This window comes from Stegostoma tigrinum, chromosome 36 (genome assembly GCF_030684315.1).
Source record: "Stegostoma tigrinum isolate sSteTig4 chromosome 36, sSteTig4.hap1, whole genome shotgun sequence".
Lineage (NCBI taxonomy): Eukaryota > Metazoa > Chordata > Chondrichthyes > Orectolobiformes > Stegostomatidae > Stegostoma > Stegostoma tigrinum.
The window spans coordinates 23,466,899-23,490,586 of record NC_081389.1 but is presented as its reverse complement, the minus strand read 5'-3'; the positions used below and the strand labels follow the sequence as shown (position 1 = coordinate 23,490,586).

The window sequence follows — 23,688 nt, the reverse complement described above, 5'->3', positions numbered from 1 at the left end:
CCCCTCCCTCACCTTTCCATCCCTCCCCCTTTGCCTCACTCTCCCCCTTCGCCTCACTCTCCCCCTTCGCCTCACTCCCCCTTCGTCTCACTCCCCCTCTCCCCTCCCCCTCCCTCTCCCACCTCCCTCTCCACCTCCCTCCCTCTCCCCCTCCCTCTCCCCACCCTCTCCCCACCCTCTCCCCCTCCCCCTCCCCCTCCCCCTCCCTCTCCCCCTCCCCATCCCTCTCCCCCTCCACCTCCCTCTCCCCCTCCCTCTCCGCCTCACTCTCCCTCTCCCCCCTCCCCCTCTCTCTCCCCCACCCTCTCCCCCACCCTCTCCCCCTCCCTCTCCCCCACCCTCTCCCCCTCCCTCTCCCTCTCCGCCTCACTCTCCCTCTCCGCCTCACTCTCCCTCTCCGCCTCACTCTCCTTCTCGCCTCACTCTCCCTCTCCGCCTCACTCTCCCTCTCCGCCTCACTCTCCTTCTCGCCTCACTCTCCCTCTCCGCCTCACTCTCTTTCTCGCCTCACTCTCCCTCTCGCCTCCTCTTTTCCTCTTTGCTCCTTCCCTCCCTCATTCCCTCTCCCTCTGTAAGACTCTGCTTTGGGTTGAGGCCTTTTGTTTTGTGTTGTGCTGGAGTCAGGCCTTGCACAGGGCTGTCTGTTCTGGTTCCAGGTGACTGTTTAGTTAGTGAATGATTCCTTTGTGTGTTTCTGTGCTGATCCAAGTAACACAGCACCTAAATTAAATCGCTGCCAGGGAAGGGTGGGGATACAGAAAGAGAGACAGACTCTTGGCAGAATAAATTATTGCCTCAAGACTGCAGACATTTTGTGTTAAACCTCCTCTTGAATTCCCAGATGGGTGTGGGACTAAGCCCAGGTCCAATCTCATTTGAGATCAAATGAGAGCGTGACTGTGGTATGTGCTTGAGTTATCCTTTAGTGAGCAAAGGGTCAAATATCCAGGGTTCCTCCCCTTCATTCCTATCCACTGAGCCCTGCTGGTTTGTGAGAGAATTTCTGGGAGACAGGAATCTGTTATGATGCCCCCATAGTCAAATAGTAACAGGATCAGAATATTTACAGTGCAGTAGGAGGCCATTGAGCCCATCATGTCTGTCCCAGATCGACAGTGAGCATTGTGACTTAGTGCCATTGTTTTGCCTTTTCCATGTAACTCTGTGGCTGTTTGAATGAAATCCAATACTGTCCTAAAGGCCTCCCATCAGGCTCAATGTTTCCATCAGGGCTCCCGGGCAGTGCATTCCAAACTCAACCTACTCATTGATCTGACATCACAGTTCCTACATTTACAAATCACTTCACACCCATGCCATCTCATTCCTGATCCCGTTACCAGTGGAACAGTTTCTCTCTAACTACACTATGAGAGTAATTTTGAAAAATTCTATCAGATCCTGCTGTTAGCCTTCTCCTCTTCAGAGAGAAAAACCCCAACTTCTCCAATCTATCCTCATAACTGAAGTGTCTCATCTTTGGAACTGTTCTCTAAATCTCTTCTGCATTGCCTCTAGTATGTTCACATCCTTCCCATGATGTGGTGCCCCGAACTGTACTCTAGCTGAGATTGAACCAGCGTGTTGTACAAGTTTAACATCACCTCCATGCTTTGTACTCTGCCCCTTATTAACAAAACCAAGGATACTGTGAGCTTTACTCACTGCTGTCTGCACCTGTCCTGCTTCTCTCAATGATCCGTGCACATTTACACCCTCTGCTCCTGCAGAACTGTGCCACCAGTTTTATATTGTCCTTCAAAGTTCTTCTACACCAAAATGCCTCACACTTATAAACAGATTTTTTTTATTAGCTATTATACATGTTTTTAATCAATCTCTTCAAACACACTCTGTGGAGCAGGTGGGACTTGAACTGAGGTCTCCTGGCTCAGAGGTAGGGACTCCGCCACAAGAGCCCCTTGAGTCTGCTTTATTTTTTCTGAGGGGCAAGTTTGTAACTAGGACTCTAGATTACTAATCTAGCAACAATACCACTCAGCCAACCCCCTTTGCCCATGGGTCTGCTTACAAAGGGCTCAGGTGTTGTGTTCCAGCTGGGCAGGCCATTGCCTATTACCAAGAGAACTCCGATTAAACCAGCTCCACAGGGAAGTTAATCATTGATTTCCTGTGAACATTGTAGGAGGTGATCATGCACAGTAACTCTAATTTAAACTTTATTACTTTCTCCCTCACCTGTTGACTTTCTATTCTCGACACGAGCGCTACCCATCTCTCTGATCATTTTGTGCACCGTGGCATTCCTCTAATATTCTCTTTGCTCCCATGCCCCTGCTGAGTTAGTTTAAAACAATCCCAAAAGCACCTGCAAAACCGTCTGAAAGGAGTTCAGTCTCAGTTCACCTGAGGTGCAGACACTCTCGGGAATCAAAAGAACAGACCTGTACCGCCTTTCCAGCTATGCATCCGTACGCCTTATCCTCCTGTTCCTGCCCTCATCTATGGCTCCGGGACTGATCTGGAGATTCCTACATTTGTGGTCCTGTTTGCTTTTTTTTAAAACCCTAGCTAACCTAAATTCCAATTGCAAGATGACATTTCCCTTCTGACCCAAATCATTGGCACAGAGTGGACCCCAAATTCAGGCTGTTCACCTTCCCTGAGAATAATGTCCTGCAGCCAATCTGGCACCATGGACCCTGGCACCAGGGAGGCACCACGCCATCCTGGAGTCACTTCTGTGCCCACAGAAAGGCTTGTCTGTTTCCCTAACTACCAGCACCGTTCCTCTCTCCCTGTACAGTCAGTCCACTTGTGCCACAGACACTGCTCTAACAGCATCTCCCTGAGCAACTAACACCTTCATTAGCTTCCAAAATGGAAACCCATTTGTGAACAGGACCTCAGGTTAATCACCCAGCCCCTTTCAGCCTCTAGGAGACTTGGGGACCGTCCTTCTGTCCACGTCACTCCCAGCCTCTCAGATGTGGCACACTGACATTGAAACCTGGAGCTCTGCAGCAGGCAACAGTTCCTGTACATGTGATTTACGACAGGTCCGTGACTTCTCACAACTTATACACCACACATTCCAATTAATTCAGCTGAGCTGCCAGATGTTGAAAGACATAAAGGAATATGGACCACCAAAGGCAGGGATATGGAGTTAGGTGAATGGTGGAACAGGCTTGAAGGGCTGAATGGCCTACTCCTGTTCCTATTTTTCCTTCATATTAACTTTGTTTTACTTTGAATCAATTGTATTCTTTACTACATTGGGCCTGACTTTCCTGATGTTACTCAGTAATAACTATTTCTTTAAAAACAATACAATATCAATTGATTTCACTCGTGTAGCAACTTCAACATGATAACATGCTTCACAGGTGTGTAATCCGTAATGTTTCACACTAAATGACTGTATAGAGATAGCAGGGCAGTTAATCCAGAGACTGGCCAAACAGATTTTGAAGAGCACGTTCAAGGAGGAGAGAATGATGCAGCAACTTCCGTGTCTGGCTGCAGCCCAGCCTGGCGTGGGGGGTCAGACTGGATTTTGTGCTTCATGTTCTCTTGTGAGATTTGAACTCATGGCTGTCTGAGGAGAGGGAGATAGAGTCACGGCTGATCTGGCTGGTGTTATTCTTGGTAATTTAGCTCTGACACATTGCTGCACCTTTGTTGTGTTAAGTTGCCATAGTATTTGAAGTGAGCCCTCAGACAAGCTAACACAGTGTGGAGCTGGATGAACACAGCAGGCCAGGCAGCAGCAGGAAAGCTGACATTTCGGGTCTGGACCCTTCTTCAGAAATGGGGAGTGGGAGGGGAACTCAAATAAATAGAGAGGAGGGGTGGGGCTGGGGAAGGTAGCTGTGGGATGATGATAAGTGAGTGCAGGTAGGGAGTGGTTGGGATTGGTCAGTGAGGTGGGAGGGGTAGATAGGTAGGACAGAAGATGGACAGGTTGTGTAGATCGAGGAGGTGGGAATGAGGGGGTGGGTTGGTCATGGGATGAGGCCGGGGACGGGGAGATTTTGAAACTGGTAAAATCCACATTCAGGCCATCAGGTTGTAGACTCCAAAAGCAGAATATGAGGTGTTGCTCCTCCAGTTTGTGGGTCATGTAACTGTGACACTGGAGGAGGCCCAGGATGAACATACACCATGGGAGTGGGAGGGGGAGAGAGAGGTGAAATGTTTAGCGACCGGAAGGTGTTGTCGTTTGTCACGTACAGAGTGCAGATGTTCAACAAAACCGTCTCTGAGTCTCTGCTTGGTCTCACCATGTAGAGGAGGCTACATCAGGAGCAGCGGATTCAGTAAACCAAGTTGATGGATGTACAGGAGACCATCCATCTTGGGCCTCCTCCAGTGTCAGTGTCTCTTTGACCTTACACAATCTGTTCCATCTTCGCTCCCATGTATCCACCTGTCCCATGTCACTGACCAATCCCCATGCACTCACCTATCACCATCCTACCTACCTTCCCCAGCCCTACCCCTCCTCTCTGTTTATCTCTGAGCTCCCCTTCCCCCTCCCCATTTCTGAAGCAGAGTCAACCTGATTCTCTGTTTCCTGTTGGTTAGCCAGTCCTCTATCCATGTTAATTATCTCTCCTCTCCACCGGGTCTGAATATCTCCTTATGTGTTACTGGATCCAAAAACAGGATTTCACCAGAACTCTAGCTGTCATTTCTATTTTGTTTTAAGAAAAGGCCTGCAAGCTGTCACTGAATTATTACTGGAAGCAAAACTGTTCTAAAAGCCAGCAGCAGTGAGGAGAGGTATAGAATTACAGCCAAGGAATCGGCATCTTGGAAAACATCTCTCCATGTGAGGCTCACTGAGAGGAATGTCTGTTTCTGGCATTCACTGGGTACAAAGAAGCCCGTGTCTCTGAGCAGTCGATTACATATGGTGTTGGTGTTGGAACTGAGGGGTCTCTGTCCCATAAAGAACAGCACCCAAACTCCCCCTGGTGGAGCCAGTGTGTCACAGCCTGCCAGGGCAACCCCCTGGTGGAGCCAGTGTGTCACAGCCTCTCAGGGCGCCCCCTGGTGGAGCCAGTGTGTCACAGCCTGCCAGGCCGCCCCCTGATGGAGCCAGTGTGTCACAGCCTGTCAAGGCGCCCCCTGGTGGAGCCAGTGTGTCACAGCCTGTCAAGGCGCCCCCTGGTGGAGCCAGTGTGTCACAGCCTCTCAGGGCACCCCCCCTGGTGGAGCCAGTGTGTCACAGCCTGCCAGGGCGCCCCCCCCCCCCCCCCCACACCGGTGGAGCCAGTGTGTCACAGCCTGTCAAGGCGCCCCCTGGAGGAGCCAGTGTGTCACAGCCTCTCAGGGCGCCCCCCCCCCCCCCCCCCCGGTGGAGCCAGTGTGTCACAGCCTACCAGGGTGCCCCCTGGTGGAGCCAGTGTGTCACAGCCTGCCAGGGTGCCCCCTGGTGGAGCCAGTGTGTCACAGCCTGTCAAGGCGCCCCCTGGTGGAGCCAGTGTGTCACAGCCTCTCAGGGCGCCCCCTGGTGGAACTCGTGCACCTCTGCCTGTGCAGCCCAGCTCACCCATTGGTGATGATGGAGCTCCCCCAGTGATGGCAACCTATTGCAGATTCTGAAAGCATGTACACACCAGAGCTGCCCACCTTATTCCAAACCTGATGTTCCACATCACTGAATGTCCAATTGCTTTTTAAAAATTCCTATGGAATCTGATTCCAAAACCCTTGTTCCACAACTCAACCCACCATATGGAAATTATTCTCTGTTTTGCCATTGGTTTTGACAATTATTTAAGATCTATTAACGTTCTAACTGACCTATTTTCTTGATGAGTCTAGAAATCAGAAAGCACTCTTAACAGAGAGGTACAGTCGAAATAACTGGCTCGTTGCAGATAAAATTACAGGAATACGTTTTTGTTACATGCATTAAAATGGGTAGAAGATTGTTTCCACACAGTTGAGGTGAATGTATTTCACAGATGCATATTTACAACATTAATATGCTTCAATAAAGTAACAAAGTAAACCAGCAACAATGATCAAAAAGAAATTCAAAACATGCTTCTATTTCTTGCCCAATGCACAAAAAATTCACACTGTCCAAATGTCACAATACTAATTATGCTTCAGAAATACTTCAAGGGCTTTGAGAACTCCTGTTGTTGCAAAATACACTTTAATAATGAAATTTTTCTAAAACAAGTATTGACAGCAAGAATAGCACAGTAACAAAAACAGAAGTTGTTAGAGAAATTCAGCAGGTCTGACAGCTTCTGTGAAAAGAAAGCAGAGTTAGTGTTTCAAATCCAGCAACACTTCTTCAGAACTGGACACTGGACTCGAAACATCAACTCTACTTTCTCTCCAGAGATGCTGCCAGATGTGCTGACTTTCTCTAGCAAACTCTGTTTTGTTTCAGATCCGCAGTTCTTTGTTTTATTGAACAGTATCTGTTCCTGAGGTTTAACTGACAATTGAGAACAGTGGTCAGCTACATCTGATTTCCTAGTTAGCTCCATGTGTTTAGTTTCTCCCTCAGCCTGACAGTGCAGTCACTGATGACTTTGACTCTTCACAGGAGACTCAGGATGATTCTGCAGTGCTGTGGCTCGATGAAATTCAGGACACTGTCTGGAAATCCAACAAGGATACACAAGATGCTGAGAAATGTGAGTTTCTGCTGTTTGCTGCCACAAAGATACTGTGCAAAATACACTTAATGGGTCGACCTTCAAACATGTCCTTAAATAAAATAAATCTCGCTCTGCCCAATTTGCCTGAATCAATCAGAAAACGCCTGTCACATTGAGTCACACAGCATGGAAACAGACCCTTCAGTCCAACTCATCCATGCTGACCAAGTTTCCCAAACTAAACTAGCCCATTTGCCTGTGTTTGGCCTCTATTCCTCTAAATCTTTCCTATTCATGTACCTGTCCAAATGTCTTTTAAATGTAGTAACTTACCTGCATCTAAATGAATATTTTTCAACAGTATTCACTCTGGAAAACGACAATGTTGTCGAGGAGAATACTGAGTTACAGGCTACTAGACTAGGTGGGATTGAGGTTCACGAGGAAGAGGTATTAGAAATCCTACAGAGGGTGAAGATAGATAAGTTCCCTGGGCCGGATGGGATTTATCCTAGGATCCTCTAGGAAGCCAGGGAGGAGATTGCCAAGCCGTTGGCATTGATCTTTAACTCGTCATTGTCTACAGGAATAGAGCCAGATGACTGGAGGGTAGCAAATGTGGTTCCCCTGTTCAAGAAGGGGAGTAGAGACAACCTTGGGAATTATAGACCAGTGAGCCTTACCTCAGTTGTTGGTAAAGTGTTGGAAAAGGTTATAAGGCATAGGATTTATAATCATCTAGATAAAAATAAATTGATTAGGGACAGTCAGCACAGTTTTGTGAGGGAAGGTCGTGCCTCACAAACCTTATTGAGTTCTTTGAGAAGGTGACCAAATAGGTAGATGAGAGTAAACCGGTTGATGTGGTGTATATGGATTTCAGCAAGGCGTTCGATAAGGTTCCCCACAGTAGGCTATTGTACAAAATGCGGAGGAATGGAATTGTGGGAGATATAGCAGTTTGGATCAGAAATTGGCTTGCTGAAAGAAGACAGAGGGTGATAGTTGATGGGAAATGTTCATCCTGGAGACCAGTTACTAGTGGTGTACCGCAAGGGTCGGTGTTGGGTCCACTGCTGTTTGTCATTTTTATAAATGACCTGGATGAGGGCGTAGAAGGATGGGTTAGTAAATTTGCAGACGACTCTAAGGTCGGTGGAGTTGTGGATAGTGATGAAGGATGCTGTAGGTTGCAGAGAGACATAGATAAGCTGCAGAGCTGGGCTGAGAGGTGGCAAATGGAGTTTAATGCGGACAAGTGTGAGGTTGATACACTTTGGTAGGAGTAACCGGAAGGCAAAGTACAGGGCTAATGGTAAGATTCTTAGTAGTGTAGATGAGCAGAGAGATCTTGGTGTCCGTGTACACAGATCCTTGAAAGTTGCCACCCAGGTTGACAGGGCTGTTAAGAAGGCATACAGTGTTTTAGCTTTTATTAATAGAGGGATCGAGTTCCGGAACCAAGAGGTTATGCTGCAGCTGTACAAAACTCTGGTGCGGCTGCACTTGGAGTATTGCGTACAGTTCTGGTCACCGCATTATAAGAAGGATGTGGAAGCTTTGGAAAGGGTGCAGAGGAGATTTACTAGGATGTTGCCTGGTATGGAGGGGAAGGTCTTACAAGGAAAGGCTGAGGGACTTGAGGCTGTTTTCGTTAGAGAGAAGAAGGTTGAGAGGTGACTTAATTGAGACATATAAAATAATCAGAGGGTTAGATAGGGTGGACAGGGAGAGCCTTTTTCCTAGGATGGTGATGGCAAGCATGAGGGGGCATAGCTTTAAATTGAGGGGTGAAAGATATAGGACAGATGTCAGAGGTAGTTTCTTTACTCAGAGAGTAGTAGGGAATGGAATGCTTTGCCTGCAACGGTAGTAGATTCGCCAACTTTAGGTACGCTTAAGTCGTCATTGGACAAGAATATGGACGTACATGGAATAGTATAGGTTAGATGGGCTTGAGATCGGTATGACAGGTCGGCACAACATCGAGGACCGAAGGGCCTGTACTGTGCTGTAATGTTCTATGTTCTGTGTTCTATCTCTGGCAGTTCATTCTCCAAACAAACTATCCTCTGTGTGGAAAAAGTTGCCCCTCAGGTCCCTTTTAAATCTTTCTCCTCTCATCTTAAAATGTGCCCCCTAGTTTTGAACTCCCCCACCCTAGGGAAAAGAACCTTGCTATTCACCTCATCTAAGTGCATCATTATTTTATAAACCTCTATGCTCCAGTGAAAAATGTCCCAGCCTATCCATCTTTTCCTTATAACTCAAACCCTCCTGTCCTGGTAACATCCTAAATCTTTTCTGCAATCTCTCCAATTTAATAATATCTTGCCTATAGCAGGGCAGTCAGACTGTACGCAGTACTCCAGAAATGTCCTGTATAACCTCAACATGACATCTCAACTCCTACATACATTAGTCTGAGCAATGAGGCAAGCATGCTAAATGCTTTCTTCACCACCCTAACTTCATGTGATGAAAATTTCAAAGAGCTATGTACCTGAATCCCCAGGTCTGTCTGTTTAACAACACCACCCAGGTCCCTACCATCAACTGTATAAGTCCTGCCCTTGTTTGTTTTACCAAAATGCACACGTTGCATTTATGCAAATTAAACCCCTTCTGTCTCCCCTTAGCCCATTGCCCAATTGATTAAGCTCTCTTAATAATTTTAGATCACCTTTTACACAGTCCACTCTACCACCAATTTTGGTGTCATCCACAAACTTACGAACCATGCCCCCTATATTCTTATCCAAATCACTTGCATAAATGACAGACAGAAGTGGACCCAGTACCGACCCCTGTGGAACACCGCTAGTCACAGGCCCCCATTCCGAAAAGCCCTGCACCACCATCCTCTACTGTCTAGCCCATTTTGTATCCAGTTGGTAAGCGCTCGCTGAATCCCATGTGATTTAACTTTACTATTTAGTCTGCCATGCAAAACCTTTTCAAAGGCTTTACTAAAATCCATGTAGCCAACGTCTCTCAAAATTCCTTCCCAGTTGTGAGGCTACAATTCCCATGAACTGATCTTTGGGTTAATCATGGAACTGAGTGTGAGTGGGTGATGATTGATCCCATTGTTGCTCATTGGGCACAAATACACACTCACACTTGGTGACACACTCACAAGTCTGCATGCACTCAGTAACACGCACACACTCACATGCTGTAAGTGTATCAGCACTTTACATGTACACCTCTGCTGACATACTCACAAGAGCACGCAATAACACACACACTTGCACACGGTACGATACTCACCAGTGTGTGTACACACACACACGCTCGTTCATTGAAATACCTGCACTCACCTCTGATGATATCTGATCATATACTGAGACACACGCACACACGTGTAGATAGATTCTGACCAACATTGCATCACAAATTCCTCAGCCTTGCCCAGGTCTGATTGGAACCAGTTGTAACATTTCGATCTGTTACCCAAAGCCTGAAATAGTCGTAGGCCACAGAGTTCAGTACTGTACCTGGCAATGCAGTATCTCCTTTGGATCATCAACATGAGATGATACTTTAATGACTGGTTTGTAATACCCAGAGATTCGAACCCTGAGAGGTTGGTGACGCTAATGTGATCTCTCCGTCTCTCTAACCTGTCTAGTTTCCCTTGGCATTCTGGCTATCAATGAAGCAGTGGACCATGGAGACACAGCGCAGATACTGAGTGCCCTGCGATCACCAGACGTTGGGTTATACGGAGTCACCTCCGAATGTGATGACACTTACCGGCAGGAGCTGACTGAGGCTAAACATGCCAAGAACGCAGAAGGTGAGTGAGTGCATTTTATTCCTGGCACTGGTATGATTTCTTCCACTAATACCCCTCCAAACTGTCAATGTTAACAGGGATAAAGAGGTTAGAAGAACATATTAAGATAATAGAAGCAGAAGTAGGCCATTCACCAAGTCATGGCAGACTTTCCTCAATGCCGTTTCAGTCAGTGTGAAAGCAGAGCAGTGCACATCATCTTCTCAAGGAGCAGCACTGCTTGGGCAGTTAATACGGGCCTTGCCAAAGATACCACGTCCCAAAACTGAATGAAACAAATGGTGACCTGAGACAACTCCCGTATTTTCAATACTACAAATGCTCATCTCCATAAGGTGGCTGGTTTCACACTGAAATGAACTGGATCCTGGCATGGATTGGGTCCAAGGTGCTGGACTGATATCACCCAGATTTTCTTTTGCTGAACGTATGCACAATGTGTTGATGTCATTAACCCTCTGATTTGATCTGAGCGCTTTCACTGGGGCAGCTGTGACACTGGTTAGTGGTTCCCCTTGTCATTGGGCATCAATTGGTTACTTTCTCAGTCACTGGGTAACAGATCCTGTATGCTGATTGGTCAGTGAAGGAAAGCTCTGTGTTCACAGGGATGGAATGTGAGATCCTGGATGAAGTCATGTACCTTGGATGGTGGAAGTCGAAATGTCTGGCATTGGGCATGTTGATCCACAGCAACATGGTGCAATGTGTTAGTGTAGTGTGGAGCTGGTGAAGTACAGCAGGCCAGGCAGCATCAGAGGAGTGGGAAATTTGATGTTTCGGCTCTCCCCTGATCCTGCCTGGCCTGCCGTGTTCTTCCAGCTCCACACTGTGTTATCTCTGACGCCAGCATCGGCAGTTCCTACTATCTCTCAATGTGTTAATGTGTTCCCCTTTAACCTGCAGGTGACAATGGCAGCCATTGGGTCAGGCACTGGGTGAAGGGAGGTTACCATTATTACTACAACCTAGCGACAAAACAAGGAAGCTGGGAGCAGCCACCTGGGTTTGTCCAGAACAACACACAACTGAGCAAGGAAGAAATCCAGGTACACAGTACAGTCTGATCCCAATCACTCCCTGTGACTTATGTCTTGAATTAAAGCCATTTCAGAAATTGGGAGGTGGGGGAGAAATGTGTTGACCAGAGTAAAAGGATAAGAGGGCTTTCCTCTCATTCTACACATCTTCTTTCTTACCCCCTCCAATGAAATAATTTCCTCTAACCCTCTACTTCCCTTTTCTCAATATTGCAATGCACCCTCCTCAGAAATACTACAAACTTCTTTAAAAGTTAAAATTAATAGTGTCCAGACTGAATTTTAGGTGTCACCACTTTGGCTCAGTGGTTAGCACAGTCACCTCTGAATCACTAGGTTCAGATTCAAATCCCACTCTCAGGCTCAAGCTCAGGAGTCAAGGTTGACTTTGCTGTGTAGTACTGAAGGAGTGCTGCACTGTCCCAGCTGCTGTCTTTCAGGTGAAATAAGGCCCCGTTGAGCTGGATGTTAACAATCCCAGATCTGCATAATTCAGTTTCTTCCTGATCCAGATGGTGACAAATTAGACCAGTCACTCTTTCTCAAACAATTTATCAGACACAGACCACCTCCCTCCCTTTTTCTCTCTCTCATCCATCTTTCGCTTTGTCTTGCACTCTGTCTGACACGCTGACCACTTCCCTCCCTCTGTCTTTCTTGCACTCTATTTCTTTTTCTCTCACTCTTCTCTTACTCTTACTGTCTGTCTCTCTCTCTCTCTCTCTCTCTCTCTCTCTCTCTCTCCTCAGCTGTAAGCAGTTTCTCTTGTTTTCTCTCTCTCATTCCCCACAGTCAACGATTTCGGGAGTGACAGCTGCCTATAACCGAGAGCAGCTCTGGGTGGCCAATGAGAGCCTCATCACCAAGTTACAGGCATGTTGCCGAGGTTACCTGGTACGGAGAGAATATTCAGATCGAATGAACTTCCTAAAGAAACAGCAGCCAGCAATCCTGACCATTCAGGTATGAGATTCAAGGGAAATACTTAACACAAACATTTCCGCTGTGGTCTGTTGGTGAGATATAAATTGTAGCCTTTTCTCTCCCCTTAGTCTAACTGGAGAGGTTACAAACAAAAGCAGGCATACAAGAACAGGCTTCAGTACCTCAAAGACAACACAGACTCTGCGGTGAAGGTAAAGACATAACTGCTTCCTATGTTCAAGTTGATGTGATGCGGGTTAGGAAAATGTTGAGTCTCCATAAATGAGTTATTCAAAGATATTCAGCTCTCCTCATTAACCCCAGCACGTGTCTGAGGTCAGAGTGTACATGTACTGGTCCCTGACACACACTCGTGTCAATGTGTACATGTACTGGTCCCTGATACATTGACACGAGTGTGTGTACGTATACTGGTCCCTGATACACACTCGTGTCAATGTGTACATGTACTGGTCCCTGACACACACTCGTGTCAATGTGTACATGTACTGGTCCCTGATACACACTCATGTCAATGTGTACATGTACTGGTCCCTGATACACACTCGTGTCAATGTGTACATGTACTGGTCCCTGACACACACTCGTGTCAATGTGTACATGTACTGGTCCCTGATACACACTCGTGTCAATGTGTACATGTACTGGTCCCTGATACATTGACACGAGTGTGTGTACGTATACTGGTCCCTGATACACACTCGTGTCAATGTGTACATGTACTGGTCCCTGACACACACTCGTGTCAATGTGTACATGTACTGGTCCCTGATACATTGACACGAGTGTGTGTACGTATACTGGTCCCTGATACACACTCGTGTCAATGTGTACATGTACTGGTCCCTGATACATTGACACGAGTGTGTGTACGTATACTGGTCCCTGATACACACTCGTGTCAATGTGTACATGTACTGGTCCTTGGGCACACTGTGCCATGTGTGCATACACTGGTCCTTGGGCACACTGTGCTGTGTGTCAATACACTGGTCCCTTGGGCACACTGTCCTGTGTGTGCATACACTGGTCCCTTGGGCACACTGTGCTGTGTGTGCATACACTGGTCCTTGGGCATACTGTGCTGTGTGTCAATACACTGGTCCCTTGGGCACACTGTCCTGTGTGTGCATACATTGGTCCCTTGGGCACACTGTGCTGTGTGTGCATACACTGGTCCCTTGGGCACACTGTGCTGTGTGTGCATACACTGGTCCCTTGGGCACACTGTGCTGTGTGTGCATACACTGGTCCTTGGGCATACTGTGCTGTGTGTCAATACACTGGTCCCTTGGGCACACTGTGCTGTGTGTGCATACACTGGTCCCTTGGGCACACTGCGCTGTGTGTGCACACACTGGTCCCTTGGGCACATTGTGCTGTGTGTACATATACTGGTCCCTTGGGCACACTGTGCCGTGTGTACACACATTGGTCCCTTGGGCACACTGTGCTGTGTGTGCATACATTGGTCCCTTGGGCACACTGTGCTGTGTGTGCATACATTGGTCCCTTGGGCACACTGTGCTTTGTGTGCATACACTGGTCCCTTGGGCACACTGTGCCATGTGTGCATACATTGGTCCCTTGGGCACACTGTGCTGTGTGTGCATACACTGGTCCCTTGGGCACACTGTGCTGTGTGTGCATACACTGGTCCCTTGGGCACACTGTGCTGTGTGTGCATACACTGGTCCCTTGGGCACACTGTGCTGTGTGTGCATACACTGGTCCTTGGGCATACTGTGCTGTGTGTCAATACACTGGTCCCTTGGGCACACTGTGCTGTGTGTGCATACACTGGTCCCTTGGGCACACTGCGCTGTGTGTGCACACACTGGTCCCTTGGGCACATTGTGCTGTGTGTACATACACTGGTCCCTTGGGCACACTGTGCCGTGTATGCACACATTGGTCCCTTGGGCACACTGTGCTGTGTGTGCACACACTGGTCCCTTGGGCACACTGTGCTGTGTGTGCACACACTGGTCCCTTGGGCACACTGTGCTGTGTGTGCACACACTGATCCCTCGGGCACACTGTGCTGTGTGTGCACACACTGGTCCCTCGGACACACTGTGCTGTGTGTGCATACACTGGTCCCTCGGGCACACTGTGCTGTGTGTGCCTACACTGGTCCCACGGGCACACTGTGCTGTGTGTGCATACATTGGTCCCTCGGGCACACTGTGCTGTGTGTACATACATTGGGTTCCCTTGGGCACTCTGTGCTGTGTGTGCATATACTGGTCCCTTGGGCACACTGTGCCGTGTGTGCACACATTGGTCCCTTGGGCACACTGTGCTGTGTGTGCACACACTGGTCCCTTGGGCACACTGCGCCGTGTGTGCACACACTGGTCCCTTGGGCACACTGCGCTGTGTGTGCATACATTGGTCCCTTGGGCACACTGTGCTGTGTGTGCATACATTGGTCCCTTGGGCACACTGTGCTGTGTGTGCCTACACTGGTCCCACAGGCACACTGTGCTGTGTGTGCATACATTGGTCCCTCGGGCACACTGTGCTGTGTGTACATACATTGGGGTCCCTTGGGCACTCTGTGCTGTGTGTGCATATACTGGTCCCTTGGGCACACTGTGCCGTGTGTGCACACATTGGTCCCTTGGGCACACTGTGCTGTGTGTGCACACACTGGTCCCTTGGGCACACTGCGCCGTGTGTGCACACACTGGTCCCTTGGGCACACTGCGCTGTGTGTGCATACATTGGTCCCTTGGGCACACTGTGCTGTGTGTGCATACATTGGTCCCTTGGGCACACTGTGCTGTGTGTGCGTACATTGGTCCCTTGGGCACACTGTCCTGTGTGTGCATACACTGGTCCCTTGGGCACACTGTGCTGTGTGTGCATACACTGGTCCTTGGGCATACTGTGCTGTGTGTCAATACACTGGTCCCTTGGGCACACTGTCCTGTGTGTGCATACATTGGTCCCTTGGGCACACTGTGCTGTGTGTGCATACACTGGTCCCTTGGGCACACTGTGCTGTGTGTGCATACACTGGTCCCTTGGGCACACTGTTTTGTGTGTGCATACACTGGTCCTTGGGCATACTGTGCTGTGTGTCAATACACTGGTCCCTTGGGCACACTGTGCTGTGTGTGCATACACTGGTCCCTTGGGCACACTGCGCTGTGTGTGCACACACTGGTCCCTTGGGCACATTGTGCTGTGTGTACATATACTGGTCCCTTGGGCACACTGTGCCGTGTGTACACACATTGGTCCCTTGGGCACACTGTGCTGTGTGTGCATACATTGGTCCCTTGGGCACACTGTGCTGTGTGTGCATACATTGGTCCCTTGGGCACACTGTGCTTTGTGTGCATACACTGGTCCCTTGGGCACACTGTGCCATGTGTGCATACATTGGTCCCTTGGGCACACTGTGCTGTGTGTGCATACACTGGTCCCTTGGGCACACTGTGCTGTGTGTGCATACACTGGTCCCTTGGGCACACTGTGCTGTGTGTGCATACACTGGTCCCTTGGGCACACTGTGCTGTGTGTGCATACACTGGTCCTTGGGCATACTGTGCTGTGTGTCAATACACTGGTCCCTTGGGCACACTGTGCTGTGTGTGCATACACTGGTCCCTTGGGCACACTGCGCTGTGTGTGCACACACTGGTCCCTTGGGCACATTGTGCTGTGTGTACATACACTGGTCCCTTGGGCACACTGTGCCGTGTATGCACACATTGGTCCCTTGGGCACACTGTGCTGTGTGTGCACACACTGGTCCCTTGGGCACACTGTGCTGTGTGTGCACACACTGGTCCCTTGGGCACACTGTGCTGTGTGTGCACACACTGATCCCTCGGGCACACTGTGCTGTGTGTGCACACACTGGTCCCTCGGACACACTGTGCTGTGTGTGCATACACTGGTCCCTCGGGCACACTGTGCTGTGTGTGCCTACACTGGTCCCACGGGCACACTGTGCTGTGTGTGCATACATTGGTCCCTCGGGCACACTGTGCTGTGTGTACATACATTGGGTTCCCTTGGGCACTCTGTGCTGTGTGTGCATATACTGGTCCCTTGGGCACACTGTGCCGTGTGTGCACACATTGGTCCCTTGGGCACACTGTGCTGTGTGTGCACACACTGGTCCCTTGGGCACACTGCGCCGTGTGTGCACACACTGGTCCCTTGGGCACACTGCGCTGTGTGTGCATACATTGGTCCCTTGGGCACACTGTGCTGTGTGTGCATACATTGGTCCCTTGGGCACACTGTGCTGTGTGTGCCTACACTGGTCCCACAGGCACACTGTGCTGTGTGTGCATACATTGGTCCCTCGGGCACACTGTGCTGTGTGTACATACATTGGGGTCCCTTGGGCACTCTGTGCTGTGTGTGCATATACTGGTCCCTTGGGCACACTGTGCCGTGTGTGCACACATTGGTCCCTTGGGCACACTGTGCTGTGTGTGCACACACTGGTCCCTTGGGCACACTGCGCCGTGTGTGCACACACTGGTCCCTTGGGCACACTGCGCTGTGTGTGCATACATTGGTCCCTTGGGCACACTGTGCTGTGTGTGCATACATTGGTCCCTTGGGCACACTGTGCTGTGTGTGCGTACATTGGTCCCTTGGGCACACTGTGCCGTGCGTGCATACACTGGTCCGTTGGGCACACTGTGCCATGTGTGCATACACTGGTCCGTTGGGCACACTGTGCCGTGTGTGAATACATTGGTCCCTAGGGCAAACTGCGCCGTGTGTGCATACACTGGTCCCTTGGGCACACTGCGCCGTGCGTGCACACACTGGTCCGTGGGCACACTGCGCTGTGTGTGCACACACTGGTCCCTCGGGCACACTGTGTCGTGTGTGCACACACTGGTCCCTTGGGCACACTGCGCTGTGTGTGCATACATTGGTCCCTTGGGCACACTGCTGTGTGCATGCATACATTGGTCCCTTGGGCACACTGTGCTGTGTGTGCGTACATTGGTCCCTTGGGCACACTGTGCCGTGCGTGCATACACTGGTCCGTTGGGCACATTGTGCCATGTGTGCATACACTGGTCCGTTGGGCACACTGTGCTGTGTGTGCATACATTGGTCCCTTGGGCACACTGCGCCGTGTGTGCATACACTGGTCCCTTGGGCACACTGCGCTGTGCGTGCATACACTGGTCCGTTGGGCACACTGTGCCATGTGTGCATACACTGGTCCGTTGGGCACACTGTGCCGTGTGTGCATACATTGGTCCCTAGGGCACACTGCGCCGTGTGTGCATACACTGGTCCCTTGGGCACACTGCGCCGTGCGTGCACACACTGGTCCGTGGGCACACTGTGCTGTGTGTGCATTTACAGACCCAGATACACATTGATTATGATATAATTGATGGCCCCCTTTCAGAAAGAACTGGAATGCACTCCACACTGGATCTTAGTGGATCGCATACTGAAGGACTGCCTTCCACCCTGAAACATTTAGAGAGAGCTGGGAACTGCAGGGACTGGGGTACATTGTCTCTCCTTCCAACTGCCTTTGATTTAGCCCCTATCTTGTGCACTACCTTTTCCTTTTGTTATTATTGGTGCTTGTATATTGTTTAATTTGTCAAACAGGTGAGTTCCTGATGGGGTCCAAACACAGTGGGCTTGGATTTTACTAGTGAGGGAATTTGGTTAGGAAGGGCACAGAGCAAATTGGAGTTTGCATTGAACCGTGAACTGCAAAGGAATAATTGTGGAAGACAGATTGCTTCCTGCTTTAACAAATGGATGACTAGCAACATAAACACACTCTCCACATCTTACATACACTGTTGGGCCCTCATACACACATAGTTTCTCCTGTCTGTATGAGTCCAGCCTCATTACTCAGCTCAATGCCGTCTGTACTATAGACAAACCTCATATGTTTTTCATTCCATTCTGTCTTCCCCCTTCTGTCTATCTTTCATGCTCTCACTCCACCACCTCTCACTCTCCATTTTTCCCAACTTTCTCTCTTTCTCACATTCATTCTGTGTCTCTCTCACGTTCTCCCTCTTTCACTTTCTCTGTCCCTTTTGCCGCCCCCTTGCTTTCCTCCCTGTCTGACTTTTGTCCTCTCTCACTTTCCCTCTTTCTCTATTTCTGTTACAGATACAGTCATTGGTGCGGATGCAGCAGGCCAGGAAGAAATACAAGGATCGGCTAAAGTATTTCAAGGACCATGTGAGTGTTGTGATCTGTTAATGACGCTGTCTGCTGGGATTTGATATTTTAAACCAGCTTCTTTCTGTCAAGACCTAAATTGTGTAAAATTGAAGTTCTGCATCTTGAAAAAGTTCACTGGCTTGGGGAAACTATCTGCTAGTGCGGCATTCACTAAGGGTTGGGAAGAATTTTCCAGAAATTACGTGGGATTCATTGATACTGAAGGAAAGTGGATTGATGTGTGCTTCAACCCATTGTACCACGTCCCCACACCCGTTATTACCTCTGCTTCCCCAGCTCTTTTCTGACTGATCTGTAGATGTCATAATGGAACTGAATTCACTCCACCTGTTCTGTAGAATCTTGGAACCTCTCAGCACCACACTCACATTTGTTCTAACTCTTCAAAGGAGCTGTCACGTTATGCATCCTTCCAGTCCAGACTTTCCCCATGTCCCTGTAAATTATTCCTCTCCAGTAGCTTTTAGTAATTTCTTCTGGATTCTGATTTCACCTCAAATTCTCCTTCCAAATTGTCACTTCACTGTGTAATGAAATGAAGTCTCTCCACGCTTCCTTTATCAATTCTTTTGAATCCATGACCTTTCTGTGGTGTTGAATTCGAGTAGATTTGTGTGAAATCATCTCTTTGTCCTCTGTTGTACCAATTTTGTAGCAGTAATGTTTCTAGACCAGCAATCCAGAGGCTCAGGAGCTGGGGACTTCAAATTGCAGTTTAGCGATGTGATATTTGAATAAATCGGGAATTAAAACCTAAACTATCATTGACGTTGTAAAAATAGGCCCAAAACATCAGCTTTCCTGCTCCTCTGATGCTGCTCGGCCTGCTGTGTTCATCAAGCTCTACACCTTGTTATCTCAGATTCTCCAGTATCTGCAGGTCCTACTATCTCTGGTATTGCTGTTTTGGATAGGAAATCTGTCATCCTTACCTGGTCTGGCCTAGATGTGACTCCGGAACCACTGCAATGCAATTCATCCTTAACTGCCTGCTAGCCTTCCAAATGCTTAGTATTTTTAATACATTCAAGGGATATAGGTATCACTGACTGGACCAACATTTATTGTCCATCCCTAATTGCCCAGAGAACAGTTAAGATCAGTTCTGAGGAAGTGTCACAGAACCCGAAATGTCAACTCTGATTTTTTTCTTCTCAGATGCTGCCAGACCTGCTGAGCTTTTCAGCAATTTCTGTTCTTGTTCCTGATTTACAGCATTTGCAAGTCTTTCAGTTTTTCTATGGGAAGGATTCATGGGCCGACCATTAAACAGTTTGGCCATGTAACAAACTGCATGAACATCCATGTCCTGGAATGGGGCTTGTAACTGGAACTTCTGGCTCAGAGTCAGGGACACTACCCACTGCGCAATGAGATTGCTCCCTTGTTACTGATCCTCCGATTAACTCTTTACCATTTACCCTAACCCTAACCTCTGCACACCCCATCTGGATGCACCGATGCAGATCTCAGTTTCTCCAAGATTGGATCGAACACTGCTCAATGTCCAAGTGCAGCTTGCCTTCACATCACAGCTCACAGTCCCTGACCGTGTCTTGCTCTATCTACTCTGTAATGCCAGGAACATGTTCACTGGCATCTGTCAGGGAAAACACAGGAAGGATGTTCCCTGATTGAAGGACACCTAAAATCAGGAGACAGTCTCTGAATATGGAGTCTGCCCTCGCGGAGAGATGGGGAGGAATTTCTTCACTCGGACAGTGGGCAATCTTTGGAATTCTCTGCTCCTAGGGCTGTAGAGGCTCCCTCATCGGTTATGCTCCTGACAGAGACTGATAGTATTCCGGGTGTCAAAGGTATACAAGGGTAGAACAAAAGAACAGAACGTTATTTAAATAGAGAAAAACCACAGGAAGCTGCAACTAAAAGGGACTTGGTGGGTATTTGTACAACAAACACAGAAAGCTAGCACATAGGGTCAGGAATGCAAATGTGATGTTGGCCCTTATTTCAAAGAGTTTGGAGTGTAAGAGTAAGGAAGCCTGACTGCAACTGTACAAAGTGCAGGTGAGACAACATCTGGAGTACTGTGAGCCGTTCTGGTCCACTTATGTGAGGAAAGAAAGCATCTCATTGGAGGCAGTTCAGAGAACGTTCACTAGGATGATCCCAGTATAGACTCCAGGGTGGAGTTTTATGAGCAAAGATTAAATAGATTAGGACTCTGCCCACTGGAGTTTAGGAGAATGAGAGGTGATCTCACTGAAACATGTAGGATTCTAAAGGGACTTGACAGGGTAAGTGTAGTTTCCCTTCATGGGAGTGTCTACAACCAGGTGGGCACAGTCTCAGAATAAAGGGGAGCCAAGTTAAAACTGAGATGAGGAGGAATTTCTTCTCTAAGAATGTCTTTGGAACTCCCTACCATAGAAAGCTGTGGGGACAGAGTCCTTGTGTATATTTAAGGCTGAGAAGGATTCTTGACCAGTCGGGGAATCAAAGGTAACCGGAAAAGGGCAGGAAAACGAATGTGAGAAATGTCAGATCAGCTGTGATACTGTTGAATGATGGAGCAGGTTTGAGGGGCCAAATGGATTACTCCTGTTTCCTTTTCTTATGGTCTAATATGGAGATATGGGAAGATGGTAGAATTTTGGCTAAGATCCAGTTGTATCTTGGTGCTGGGATTTGTGGCAGAGTGGGTGTAGGAGGAAATCCAAAGCAGAGAGGTTTGGTTTGGTACCATCTGACCCTTGGCTTTCTGTTCTGGCTGGGTCAATAACTATGAGCCGTCTCTTTCCTTCCAGCTGCCTCTCACTCCCTGATCATTCCAACTGTGTGTCTCACTCCAGGTTCTAACAGTTACGACACGCACTGAGGTTAATTCTGATCTCCAGTTTTCTGTTTTGTTTCCAGGAATCTGATATTATTAAAATCCAGGCATTCATCAGAGCAAACAAGGCCCGAGATGATTATAAAACTCTGAGTGAGTATCAGGCTGAAGAACATGCGTTGGATCCTTAGCCACCATCCATCATTAGGTGTGCTCTATCCACTGTAAATACACCAGTCTGTCGGGAATCTGTTTGTTCCTAGGTTATTTGGTTGAGGTAGGGAAGGGATGGAAGAGAGCATATATAGTTTGAAAACAGAAGGTAAAGGGAATAAAGTAAGTGAAAGAGGAGATAGATTGCCGGGGGAGGTGAATGAGAGACAGGAGCCAGGAAGATCAAATGTCAGGGATTCTCCGAGTAACACTGTACCGACAGGGTTAATGCTTCTAATTGAAAATCACTGACCTGAAATCTGCACAGCTTGGTGTCAGGATGAGGTTTGATTTGTAGTAGTCCTGTCCTTTCCACCTTGTCTCACACCCTCTCCTCTTGGACAGTCAATGCGGATCAGCCTCCAATGGCTGTGGTCCGAAAATTTGTCCACCTGCTCGATCAGAGTGACCAGGATTTCCAGGAGGAGCTGGAAATGATGCGACTAAGAGAGGAAGTAGTTACTCGGATCCGATCCAATCAGCAACTGGAAAACGACCTCAATACAATGGATATCAAGATTGGGCTCCTGGTGAAGAACAAAATCACATTGCAGGTAACTGGGATAGCACCTCCGCAACACCCAAGTAATGAATATCAACCCCAGAATAATGGGAATATCACCTAGAATAATGGGGGCATTGCCCTCAGAATATAGGGAATAGTGCCATGGGAATAACCAGAGTATCTTTCCCAGAATATCAGAAATGTTACCCACAGGACTGCAGAATTAGATCAGAAGAGTGGGAATATCAATCATAAAACATCATACCCAGAATATTGGAAATATCAACCTGTGAATTGTTGGGAGTACCACTTCCTGAAATGGGAATATAATGCTGGAATAATGGGAATGTTGCCCCCAGTAATGGGATATCAATTCCAAAATAATAGAAATGTCACAAAGAATAACAGGGATATTTTCTGAGAATACCAACATGGGAACACCATTTCCAGCAATAGGAATACCATTTGAGAAGCTTGTAGGAATAACACTCTGGGAATACAACGCTAGTGATAGCCATCCCAGGTAATCCTACTCTTGCTAACAGGAATATTGTCCCAAGCACTAGGATAATTGGTCAGGGTCTTCCATTGGCAATATCACCCCAGACAACCGGAATGTTGCCCTGAACAGTGAGAAAATCACACTGGAAATATTACCCTGGGAATATTGACTGGACAATGGGAATATCAGGGAAATTCCAGAAAATTATGACATAGTTGGGATCTGGGAGGACAGAGGCCCCTGGTTTTTAGCCACGGTCTCCAATCCATTTGGTGAGCCAGTGACCAATGGCAGGGATGGGTTTGTGGTGAGACACTGACAGGTACTTTTCCCACGTTACAGGAAGTAGTGTCGCACAGCAAGAAACTGACCCGGAAGAACAAGGAGCAGCTGTCAGACATGATGCAGATCAACAAACAGAAAGGAGGCCTGAAGGCCTTGAGCAAGGAGAAACGCATGAAGCTCGAGGCTTACCAGAACCTTTTCTACCTGCTCCAGGTAAATCTCCAGTCGGATTCTTTCCCACCAACAGTGTCCAAGGCCACAGTGCCCAGCCTCTCGCAGATAGGAAAAATCTTCTAGGCCCGAAACGTCAGCTTTTGTGCTCCTGGGATGCTGCTTGGCCTGCTGTGTTCATCCAGCCTCACATTTTATTATCTAGGAAAAATCATGGAATCTCTTTTAATTCCCTCCCACAGCCCTGTGTACGCTCACTGACTCTACCCACCCATTTTGAAGTTGTCACCTTTGGCCCTGGATGTAACAGTCTTGCCTCTGACCCAGAGGGTTGTAGTTGAAGTCCTTGCCTCGCACTTTGAGTATTAATTACAGCTAGACTCTCCCATGTAGCACTGAGGAGCTGCTGAACTGTCAGACACGAGGTCTTTCAGATAAGACATTTACTAGAGGCCCCAGCTTCCCTCACCTGAACAGTGACCTGGGGCCTAAGTTTATCCCTCAATCCACGGCACAATCTGATCATTATCTCATTGCTGATTGCAGGATCCTGCTCTGTGCAAGTTGGCTGCTGCTTTTCCTACACTAGAACAAAGACTGCCCTTCAAAAACAATACCTCATTAA

At 48.2% G+C, this 23,688-nt stretch overlaps 1 protein-coding gene across 2 annotated transcripts in view; it reads left to right on the top strand.

Annotated features, from left to right (window-relative positions):
* The window catches only part of iqgap1 (IQ motif containing GTPase activating protein 1), a 113,480-nt gene that overhangs the window by 66,182 nt on the left and 23,610 nt on the right, over nt 1-23,688 (top strand). For both annotated transcript variants that reach the window (XM_059640220.1, XM_059640221.1), the window contains exons 16-24: nt 6,539-6,629; nt 10,228-10,395; nt 11,302-11,444; nt 12,228-12,398; nt 12,488-12,571; nt 18,519-18,590; nt 21,471-21,540; nt 21,946-22,154; nt 22,950-23,105. In XM_059640220.1, the coding sequence (XP_059496203.1) occupies nt 6,539-6,629; nt 10,228-10,395; nt 11,302-11,444; nt 12,228-12,398; nt 12,488-12,571; nt 18,519-18,590; nt 21,471-21,540; nt 21,946-22,154; nt 22,950-23,105 (1,164 nt within the window). The remainder of the gene's footprint in view (nt 1-6,538; nt 6,630-10,227; nt 10,396-11,301; nt 11,445-12,227; nt 12,399-12,487; nt 12,572-18,518; nt 18,591-21,470; nt 21,541-21,945; nt 22,155-22,949; nt 23,106-23,688) is intronic.